At 41.6% G+C, this 12074-nt stretch overlaps 1 protein-coding gene across 1 annotated transcript in view; it reads left to right on the top strand.

Moving 5' to 3' along the window:
- tns1a (tensin 1a) overlaps window positions 1-12074 on the top strand; it is a gene marked incomplete at its 3' end in the record, with an annotated part of 120580 nt that overhangs the window by 82336 nt on the left and 26170 nt on the right. Inside the window, exons 12-17 of the mRNA XM_082525346.1 lie at window positions 4825-4937; window positions 5085-5145; window positions 5265-5340; window positions 5477-5606; window positions 6235-6300; window positions 7521-7646. Coding sequence (XP_082381472.1) covers window positions 4825-4937; window positions 5085-5145; window positions 5265-5340; window positions 5477-5606; window positions 6235-6300; window positions 7521-7646 — 572 coding nt within the window. The remainder of the gene's footprint in view (window positions 1-4824; window positions 4938-5084; window positions 5146-5264; window positions 5341-5476; window positions 5607-6234; window positions 6301-7520; window positions 7647-12074) is intronic.

Raw genomic sequence — 12074 nt, 5'->3', positions numbered from 1 at the left:
TGCTTGGACAACTGCTCGTGACCTAAAGAAAACAAAAAAGGAAAAGGCTATGAATAAGATAGGAAATAAATATGAAAAATTAAAAAGGGTAAATTTAACTAGGAAGGAATAAAATATAAATTAAGGTTAAAAATGAAATAACTGTACAACACAAATTAGAATGAAGGGTAAATTTAACTGGGAGGAATAAGATAAAATATATAAGTTAAAGTTGAAAATAAAATAACTGTACAACAAAATACACAATATAGAACTATATAAGAATGTATGAAGAAATATAAATAAATATATACACAATAACAGCAGCGTGATTTAAGTAATGAAGTGAAACAATGTCCAGAATGTCCAGTGTGTGTAAGAACTATATGTGTGGGTCAGTACTGTGTGGTGGTGTGATTGAGAGACCGTATCGCCTGCGGGAAGAAGCTCCTCCTCAGTCTCTCTGTGTTGGTCTTCAGGGAGCGGAATCGCTTTCCTGACCTCAACAGAGAGAACAGTCTGTTGTTGGGATGGCTGAGGTCCTTCATGATCTTCCTGGCCTTGGTCCAGCACCGCCTGCTGTAGATTGAGTGCAGGTCAGGGAGCTCGGAGCGGATGGTGCGCTCAGCTGACCGCACAACCCTCTGTAGAGCTCGTCTGTCCTGCATGGTGCTGTTCCCGAACCAGGTTAAGATGTTTCCCGTCAGGATGCTCTCTATGGTGCACGAGTAAAAGTTCCTGAGCACCTTGGAGGGCAGTTGGAAGCCTCTCAAGCGTCTGAGGTGGTAGAGACGCTGACGGGCCTTTTTCACCACGGTGTTGATGTGACAGGACCATGACAGGTCCTGCGTGATGTGAACTCCGAGGTATTTGAAGCTGTCCACTCTCTCCACTGGGCACTCGTTGATGACGGGGGCCGTCTCGTTGTTATCAGAGATCAGGCCCACCACGACGGTGTCGTCAGCAAACTTGATGATGGTGGTGGAGCTGGTAGTGGCCACACAGTCATATGTGTACAAAGAGTACAGCAGGGGGCTCAGAACACACCTCTGGGGGGCTCCAGTGCTGAGAGTGGTGGAGGCTGAGACATGTCCGCCCATCCTTACTGCCTGTGGTCTGCCAGTTAGGAAGTTGGAGATCCACTGACACATAGATGAGCTGAGTCCCAGATGCTCCAGCTTGGTGGTGAGTGTGGAGGGAATTATGGTGTTAAATGCAGAGCTGTAGTCTATGAAGAGCATTTTAACATAATTCCCCCTTCTAGTGTCCAAGTGAGTGAGTGATGTGTGGAGGAGATGAGAGATGGCATCGTCTGTGGAACGATTTGGACGGTAAGCGAACTGTAGTGGGTCCAGTGTGTCTGGTAGTGAAGAAATGATGAAGTCTCTGACCAGGCGTTCAAAGCACTTCATCACTACTGAGGTGAGGGCTACAGGGCGATAGTCATTGAGAGAAGCAGGGTGGGGTTTCTTCGGGACAGGAACAATGATGGACTCTTTGAAGCATGTGGGGATCACCGACTGAGATAAAGAGATGTTGAATATCTCAGTGAACACAGGAGCTAGCTGGTATGCGCAGTCTCTTAGGATACGACCTGGGATGCCGTCTGGTCCTGCTGCTTTCCTGGTGTTCACTCTCTTGAAGGCTCTCCTTACTTCATGCTCGGAGATGACGAGCACGTTTCCGGTGCTGGCAGTATCTTCCTGTCTGCAGCCGTTAGCGCCGCTAACACTAGCATTGTTGGAGACCTTAGCTGCAGCCTCGAAGCGAGCATAGAAAGTGTTCAGCTCGTCTGCCAGAGTCACGGCCGCGTTCGTCATACCAGTTGTTGGTGCTTTATAGTCCGTTATTGTCGTTAGTCCCCGCCACAGGCTCCTAGAGTCACTCTGTTGGAGTTGTGACTCTAGTTTCCTCCCGTAGCGCTGCTTCGCCTCTTTCACCGCCCTCCGCACGTTATATGACGCGGCTTTGTACGGGTCCATGTCCCCTGTCGTGAGTCCCGTGTTGTAGGCAGCGGTGCGGGATCTCAGAGCGTCGCGGATGGTTTTATCCACCCACGGCTTCTGGTTGGGAAACGTTGTGATAGTCTTTGTCTCCACGGTATCATCCGCTAGTTTCCCGATGAATCCCACAACCGCTTCCGTAAACACGTTGACATCATCATCGGAGCTGTTTCTGAACATGCCCCAGTCTGCGTCATCGAGTGAGTCCTGTAACGCGGCCACCGATTGATCCGTCCAGCGCGCGACCTTCCTCTGAACCGGAACTTCCTGTTTCAGCCTTTGTTTGTATTTTGGGATGAGGAAGATGGCGGCGTGATCAGATTTGCCAAAAGGAGGGCGGGATTGTGCCTTGTAGCCGTCCTTGACCGTAGTGTAGCAGTGGTCCAGTGTCCTTTCACCTCTGGTGGGGCAGGTGATGTGTTGATAAAAGTTCGGCGCTGCGCGTTTGAGGTTGGCGCTATTAAAGTCCCCCGTCACAATAAGCGCAGCGTCCCGGTGTTATGTCTGGTGCTGTGTGAGTGCCTCATGCAGCTCGCATAAGGCGGTGACCGTGTCCGCTTGTGGTGGAATATAAACGGCACTTATAATGACCGATGTAAATTCCCGAGGTAGATAAAAAGGACGACACATGATGGACAGTAGTTCCAGATTTGGTGTGCAGGAGCGTGTGAGAGGAACAACGTTCGCACTGTTGCACCAGTTGTTGTTCACCATTAAACATACGCCGCCTCCCCTTGACTTCCCCGAGTCCCGTGTCCTGTCCATGCGGTGAACCGAGAAGAACTCGGCCGGCTGGATGGCGTGGTCCGGCACCGCTGGGTTCAGCCATGTCTCGGTGAAGCAGAGGAGATTGCAGTCCCGAATGTCTCTCTGGAACTTTACCCTGGCCCTGAGGTCATCAAGCATGTTCTCCAGTGACTGGACGTTGGCGAGCAGGATGCTAGGCAGAGGTGTGCGGTGTGCACGAGCTCTCAGCCTGTTCCTGACGCCGGCTGGCTTCCCTCTAGGCCGCCGCCGCTTCCCTTTGTTCTCCCTCGAGATCTCACTCGGCCAGCTCGGATCCGGAGTTAAAAACTTCGAATTGTGAGTACATTGTAAACCAATAGAAACAAGAGTGTCACTGTCATACCTAATGTACCCAATGGTGGTGATTTTGCCGATTTAGAAACGCTGAAAACTAACTTAAAAAACAAAGACAAAGAAAAAGTGGTCGGAGCAGTCGTGACGGCAGCCGACCTCACCGGCGCCATCAAATCAAGGAGAAATCAGAAGAAATCAGAAGATGGTACACTGTGGTCATAAAGGGATGTACATGGTTAGCAACAATACTGACCATGTGAATACTGACTGTGGTGTTTGAACAATGCTCCCGTGGTACTAAAGACCGCAAAGTGTGCTGAGAAAATATCCTCCACACCATTACACCACCAGAAGCCTGAACCGTTGATACCAACGAGGATGGATCCACGCTTTCATGTTGTTTACATGACCCTACCAACCAAATTTAGATAAGCATGTCTGGCACCAACAACCGTGTTCAAAGTCACTTAAATGATCTTTCTTCCTCATTCTGATGCTCAGAAGTTCAGCAAGTCATCGTGTCTAAATCACTAAATGCAGTTTTTTGCTGCCATCTAATTACCTGGTTAGAAATTTACATCAACAAATGGTGGAGTAGTTGTACCTAATATATCACTGAGTGTATCTCTGACATTAGTAGATTTTTTTTAGGTTTAATTTTAATATGCACAATGAGATTAAATGTAATTAAATGTGCTATATAAATACAATTGCTAGCAGCATGAGTTAAAAAAAGAAAATCAACTCAACAGAAAATGACAAAAAGACGTTGTAATGGCACTGCCTCATCCAGGACCTTCATCACAGGATGTTTTCTTGTTATAAGACAAAATGTAATTATGTGTCATATCGCACACACACATATATGGCATACTTACAAGCCTTTGTTAATCTCAGTACTGCTAACATGGCGTCCCAGCTCGGTCTAATTGAATTTCACAGAGGCAAAACCATCTGGCCACTGACAGCAGAGCAAGGAAGGCGTGTGCATGTGGCAACCCTGCGGTCAAGGTTACGTTCGGTACCATCATCATTATCATCATTAACAACCAGACCACAGTAACTCAGCAGACCCCCAACTGGCCTCCGTACACATCAACTCAGTGTGACGTTTCCCAAAGTAGATAAAGGCTGTTTAACGAGTGAAATTGTGTTCTGGCTGTTTTGTTGGAGCTCACAGGCGGTAAAGGTGAACCGCACCGAATGAGCAGGATGAGGATTTGGCGTGTAACTTAGCCAGGAGGTGCTTAGTGGGAGGATAAAGTGATGTCTCAACAAGGAATCGGCTGTTTGCCATGAGATTTTGTGAAGATATTCATGATCCCCAGAGAGCATTTCCCCGTAATACAGGCAGTCTTCTAACATTCATTCTATTGTTCACATCAGGTCCAACGAATCCCTTTATCAAAGGTTTGTTCAGTTACAAGTGACTAGTACCGATAACAGAAGACTTCTAGTTCCAAAATAATCCATCCAATCTTTTTACTTCTTTGGCTGCACAACCTTAACACCCGACGCTATCACCCTTAGTCTGCTGTTTTTAGTTTTTCATTCCCTCTCTTACTTACACTCTAAAGCATTTACATGCCTTGTAATAATAACATGTCATTATGGGTTTTTCTAAAGCATTGTTTAAAATAAAGGCCTATGAAAATTCAAGTGAATGGAGAGAGGAAAACCTGCAGTTTTGTTATCTGTCCTCATCTTTAAGCTTGATCTGTAAAGACTTTGGGACTGAGTGCTTACTTTTCATTGTGTCCAGGTATGTGCGATACTTCAACGGCCTTCTGTCAGGACACATAAAAATCAACAACAAGCCTCTGTTCCTGCATCACGTCATCATGCACGGCATACCTAACTTTGAGTCCAAAGGAGGTGAGCATCTACCAGTAAAGCGTTATACAAATACAGGCCATTTACCATTTACCACTGGCAGATTTTTTTAAATGAAAATTTTAAAAAACTAGAAAAAACTGTTTTTCTTGAACACATTTCAGATTTCTTATTTATATCACTTCACAGGTTGCCGTCCTTTCCTGAAAATCTACCAGGCAATGCAACCAGTCTACACGTCAGGAATATAGTATGGGAATTTTTATTCTAGTTCAGCGTGGTTTGTGTTTGAATTCAGGCATAAAATGAACCTGTGAGGTGAAAAGTAATTTTATTTTAAAGGTTAGTATTTTGTCTTTTTAACTGTAGCAATGTGCAAGGGGACAGCAACACCAGTATCTGTATCACCATTGAACCTGGACTGCTTCTTAAGGGAGACATCCTGGTAAGATAACAAAAAATGTTTCCTTACTTAAACAACAGTTGCCTTCCATTTACCTTTTTTTCTTTACATTTTCCTAATATTATATAGAGTCTCATGATGTTTCTCCATTTTTTTCTCTATTATCTGTTAAACGTAGCTCAAGTGTTACCACAAGAGATACAGAAGCCCAACCAGAGACGTTGTGTTCAGGGTGCAGTTCCATACTTGTGCCATCCATGATCTTGGGGTGGTTTTTGGGAAGAGTGAGCTGGACGAGACCTTCAAAGGTAATTTTAATTTGCTTGGATTTACACAACACACTGTTTGACACTTAAAAACATACAGTTGTATAGAGTTTTTGTGAATCAAGGTTATGCATCTCAAAAAGGGTTATTTTTTTAAAAATACACAAGATTAGCACTGATATGACAAAAGCTTTATGACTTGTGTATTTATACACAAAAGACTGGTGGTGTTCACTGTCCTAGTGTTGACCTAGACTCATCAAAATGCTACCTCAAGACTGTATAATGGCTTCAGTGTCTGACGCTCTACTATCTGCTGCTTGGATCTCTGGTTTGCAGCATGGAAAAATTCATGGGTCCTGATGCAGGAGGACAGTGTTCCCCACAGTATTACAGTAAACAGGGTCCTCTGGTGGTGAAGCAGAAAAGCATTCACTTACAGTAACACTGTGATTATGGTGATAAGTAACCAGAGATTTCTTATTAAAGGAAGATCAAATTAACACTAAATTTGCACAATTGATTTGAATTTGGATAAGTAATTTAAATTCATACACAAAAACTGTAAAATAATAAATCCTATGTATGATAAATTGTAACCGTGCCTTTGTTTGATGTGAAACCCACACATGCGTTCATGGTTTTAATTTCTCGTTGTGTGTGTCTGCAGATGAGAGGTTTCCAGAGTACGGGAAGGTGGAGTTCGTGTTCTCATACGGACCGGAGAAAATCAAAGGTAATCCATTTTGGGAAAGGAGAAATTGATTGTTAGCATCACATGTTTTTTTTTCAACATTTAGAACTGAGATCTGATGTATTAGCCGCTGCAAGTTTTTTTATTTTTATTTTCAAAATTTAAAAAAAGAATTTTCTTAAAATGTATTATTTTAATTGAAGCGCTCGGAGAATACCAGGGGTTCATAAGTGTGCATGTATACAGGCCCTGAATTTATTAGACCACCTGTTATAAAAATAAAACAGGAAAATGGATATATGTAAACTAACTAAGTATATATAGTTATTTATTAGGTAAATAAGATACTGAATGCACGTTATCACCCCCAAATCTGAGCCGGCACACTGGACTTCTCTGAGAAGAATTCAGAAATGAGTCAAGCAAAACATCCAATCACCTAAACACTTGTTTTTGTTTAGGTAAAGTAAAAGTAAAGCAAGTAAAAAACAAAACAAAAAAACAGTGATATCAGCTCTTAATCAAAAAACAATAGTGTGCTTTACTTTTTTTCTGCTGTTTTGTTAAACAGCAAATTTGAAAGTTCATGGAAAAGAACAATATTTTTGTGCACAAATGTTTAACCATTACAGATATGTAAGAAACGATTTTTGTAATTACCAATATTGTTAATTTAGGGCAGCTGTGGCCTTACATTGGGTGGTGGTTTAAATGTGTGTCAGTGTGTTAAAATATGATACTTCTTTCTTTTTTCATTTTTAAAAAATTTGTTTATAAAGGAAATATTTACATTAATAAACTTGATACGAAAGCATAATGTACGTTAATGTAAATGCATCAGAGTCAACCAAAGAGTCCCTTGAGAGTAAAAGTCATGAGAAATGTGTTAGCATAAAAAATAAAATAGCAAAAAGAAAACATAGTGATAACAGAAGATTTATCCCAAACAAATCAATGTTGTGTTTGAAAAAACACTATTTAAGAATAAAACAACATTTGTTATTTAAGCATAATGAATTTTATACACAAATACCTTAATATAAAAATGCTGATTAATCAAAAGTGGTTTTCCCAATAACAGAGTGTAAGTCAATATAGCCACAAACCACTGACAGAGGAACTCCATTTCAAATGTACAGACTAATAGAAGATAACTTATTATTAAATGTTTTAGGCCATTCCAACCTCAAATATTGTCGCTGTATATAAACGTTCTAATATGACAGTGCCCTGTATGATGATGTTACTTGTGTGAACCACAGGCCTGAGTCACTTGGAGAATGGGCCGAGTGTTTCAGTGGACTACAACACCCAGGACCCTCTGATCCGCTGGGACTCATATGAGAGTTTCAGCCATCGCTGTGAGGAAGCTGCAGATGCTGACCACGGTATGCAAATGACATACAGTGACTATTTTGGAGAGGCGAAATTCTAAAAAGGGAAAAATGTCAACCAGGTAACCTGACTTTTCTGAATGAACCACCTGGATAGGAGATTAACGCTTTTTGTACACACAGGAATATACAAATATGAAGAAGACTGAAACAGAAACAAAATCATATATATAGTTTGTAATGATAATAATAATACATATAAGTACCAACCTATCTTTCACAGATAAATCAAGTTCCTCGCCCTTATCAGATCAAGATCTAGAGCCTTGACCAAAGGGAAGGATTTCCTGTAAAGCCCTACACCCTCCTCCTCCTGCTACTCTCTCAGCTTGTCAGTTAGGACTTTAAATAGCTGCTGAAGAAATAGGGGGCGTCAGTCACCCTGTTACTGGCTGCTCCCTCCCTGAGGGGGGTGTAACTTAAAACACCACCGGGCCTAACTCCCGCAAGTCCCCCTATTAATTTCTATCCACTCTGAGCTATTGCTTCTGTGCCAGGAGTCCAGAACTTAAAATGCGGGCACTCCATAAAATGCTAAACACCCATTATAGAAGCTGTGTTTGTTTTTTTTATCTAAAGTATTTTTACTTCAGAGCCCTGATTTTTGAAATATGGCACAAAGAAAGGAATGTTTGCTTGTCTGATTGTCAGCCATGTAATGCAAAAGTACGCATGTCCTCGTAGCTTATGTTGTAGCTTTCTCCCGGATATGCTACAAACCTGCTTTACATAGTGTTTGCCTTTTGTTAATGTTTATATATCCAGTGTGCAAATGAACAACTGGAGAAGTGGAATCACTAACACATCATCATCATCATCACTGCTTCTGCAGTTCCTAAAATGTATTTTTGGCTACTTACAATAGCTGCCAGTCTGGCACGGTCCCTTGGATCCTCTCAGTAATGATGAGATTCATGATTACTGCTGTTAATCAAAGAAATCTGCACAAACAGGAGGATGTAGTCACCCTTGGTTGAGTCAGGACTTGGCAGTCTTTGTAGTGCTGCGTCCACTTTTATATATGGGATTTTTTTCTTCCAGCTTTGCAAAGACCCATTTCATTTTTATGAACATCCCCAGAGAACCGTTGCAGTAATTGCTGTGCTGCAGGAAGGTCAGTGGGAATCGCCAGGATTGCAAGTTTGAGCCTAATTGAATGGGCAGCGGTGTTCGCAGCACTCAGCAGAAAAAAATAACGAAAAACTCCCAGCCAGTGTATTCATCTCTCTAATTGCAGGCTTCGCTCTTACACTTGGATGCGGGCGTGTGGATGCTAAGTCGAGACTTGCGCAGGAATATGGTGTCTGTATTCGCAAGGTTTGGATCGACAGAGGATGCTCTGTACCTTAGTTGTTTTGGAAGACACAAAACTGAAAATGCAAGATTCAAAGAATTAGTTAACACAAGACTGGTGAACAAATGTTTTTTTGGCGTTTGATAAAATATAACCACCTCTGTGAAAAAAGGTTAATCACGTGTACGATGTACATTTGAGTTGGCAAGCCCGCACAAACTCTAAACTCTTATAAGCTCTATGACAGAATGGCCTATTTTTAACTGCTCCAGCTCAGTGGACAATGATCACTCGTCGGGTCTCATTTAAATAATTGAACAAATGCTTCATCCTCAGGTGTTGATGTCTGAATACTTTTGAGGTTTGGCGAGCTCTTCCTGACGCCATTTTTAACAGAGTCCACTGACCTTGGAAATCCAGTTGAGAGAACTCTGTGAAAGACGGGCATCTTAAAAAGGTCTGAAGGATTTGGTAGCTTAGAGATGTGTGTGGTTCATACTGACGCACAGGCACATGGACAAAAAAAGGAGAGGAGTCTGGTATGTGCCCGGCTGTTTGTATTATACAGTGTTTTTTGCTCTATATGGGCATGCAAGCTGGTCTGTGTGCTTGTAAATATTTGCATGTTAGTGTAGCTCTGTTGCAGTTTTTCATGAGGTATGCAGGAGTGCATGTTTATGTAGTGCACCTTGTGTTTGTCGGCTTCCCTTTGCTCCACTAGAAGCCCTGTGGTCTGGAGGCAGCTGTTGGCCCAGAGGTCAAATCAGTAAAAAGGCAACCATTTGGCCCAATGGGTGGCCGTAGAGATTTGTACCTCAGCTCGGCTGCTAACCCCTTAAGAAGACAACATTTTCCAAGGATCCACTAATAATCCTAGCTCCGAACCTCTAACTGGTCTGGTCTTGTCATCACTAATGGCCTGGCTAAAAAGCCAAGGAACACGCTATTGTAGCAGAATTGAGGGATTTCATGACAGGTGGGGGGTAGAAGACCTGAGCCATCACTCATTGCTTTACATTTGGCTCGCAGGGAGTCAGATTTTTCTTGTAATTTTTTTAACATTGTCTTGAGCAACAGCTGTCCAACTTTCTGAAGGTTTTTCCATGTTTTTCTTTGGACATTGGCTGTTTTTTCACTCATTTTCAGTCCAATCCTTGTACGTGAACATTTTCCGGGTTGTTTTTTAATGTATATAATTATTAAGAAACTTAACACTGACCTATGAGTTTTTAATAATTAACAAAAAAATATTGATTAAATTGTATTGTATTTTAAATTGTGAAAACTTGGTGTATCTTGGCATTTTGCGCAGTGGCTGGCCAAAAAAATACCTACAGCAAATGAACAGTATCTGAAAGTCATGTCCTTAAGAAATCAGAAAAAAATCCATCAAAGGTCTTCAGCTGATCCATCTACTGTTCACTAAAGCCTCAGTGGAAGGGCGGCTGTCAGGAAGCTATTCTTAGTGAAGGGAAACAGGGAGACAAGACTGAGGTATGAAAATTACACAAAAACTTGTCTGATGGAGTGTTGAATCCAAATCATCATCAGTATGTATGTTGGAGGTCAGGAAAGAGGTACAACACTGTCTACAGTGTCATGGTTTGGGATACATTTCAGTCAGTGGTGTTAAAGATTTTCTTAAAAGTGATGAATTACAAACACATAACAGAACCACCAGAGTTCGATCCAACATGCAATACCAACTGGAAAACATTTTATTTAAAAATGAACACTGTGAATCATGGATTGGCCTCTCCACCTTAACATTGCTGAAGCAGTTTGAGATCATCTTGACAGATAAACATACTATATTTACATGTATGTTTAAACATTTTAATAAATCACTGTGCCTATACCGCATTTTCCTACCAAAATACAAAGGAATGAAGGATGACTCCAGACTTTTGCAGTAAAGGACATAATATGTTTGATTTAGGCATAATTAGTCTCCATCAGTATCAAAGCACTGATACAAATATCAAATATATTTGGACCCCTTTCGCTATATTGTATGAAGTCTAATGAATTAACACCATCATTTGGTGCTGGATACATTTGTGTTTTGTAATTCAGTCCTTAAGAGTTTGCAGTAACATTTAGAGGTGCTTCCTCACCTTCATCAGGTTTTCCATAAGTTTCTAAAGAATCATAAGAGCATTACATAAAATGATTGTTAGATAACTCATCTATAAAGAATGAAAACAGCCTCTAAAAACAACCTTGCCACTGGAGAGTGTGTCTGTGTGTGTTTCTGTGTCTGTGTGGTGTACAGTAGGGCAGCATGCCCACTGACAGCGCAGGCCGCCTTCCTCGTTCGCCGGCCTCCTCCCATATTTGGCTGGGGCTGAGCCCTGAAACATGTCTGGAATAGCTGGATAGAGACCGACAGAGAGACAGAGACAGAGAGGCTGAGAGAAGCAAAGACGTTTTACATTTGAGGTGTAATACAAGTGAGGATTTGATTTGAGACTGTGAGGTCTGAGCACATTGGGAAAAGAAAAAAAAATTAGTGACAGAATTAGGAATGACATAAAGTCAAGGACAGAAGAAGAGCAGCTGGAAAGCACTGACTGGTGAGTGGTTCTGTGTAGTCTTTCAATTACAACTAGCAACTTTCTTAACTTTAAATCTCTGTCAATCTCAAGTAATTGTGCAGTTGCCCTAGTCAGATGTTTTCAAGTTGTATATTTGTTTTTTATTATATTGTTGCTATGTTTTTCTCTGGATAAACTCTTTTTTTTATGGTATTTCATTTTCTATATACATCACTTTGCTTTTAGACTAGCATCTCCTTGCACTGTTGCCCAGAAAAAATTACAAGAGTACACATTTCTGTCTATTCGGTCTATAGTCGAGTCTGTTTGTCTGTTTATTAGGTTTCCATGTCAACAGTGTTGCTTCCTGTGTGTTTGGCACCTATGTGGTATAAAATGACTCATGGAGCGAGCAATTTGTGTGTGGAACATTTTATGAGCAGGCTGCAATTTGGGTACACCAAAACTATTAGGGACCTCGGTTGGCTGGTAACGTCGTGTGAGCTGCAGAAAGCTTGGACTTTGACACAGTTCATGTAGGAATGAATTTCTTTTTAAAACGATGTTTGAACAATCGTAACTTTTGTAGTG

Source organism: Aulonocara stuartgranti (assembly GCF_965226115.1).
Source record: "Aulonocara stuartgranti genome assembly, chromosome: 23".
Taxonomy (NCBI): domain Eukaryota; kingdom Metazoa; phylum Chordata; class Actinopteri; order Cichliformes; family Cichlidae; genus Aulonocara; species Aulonocara stuartgranti.
The sequence above is the reverse complement of the archived record's forward strand: the minus strand, read 5'-3'. Positions and strand labels throughout refer to the sequence as shown.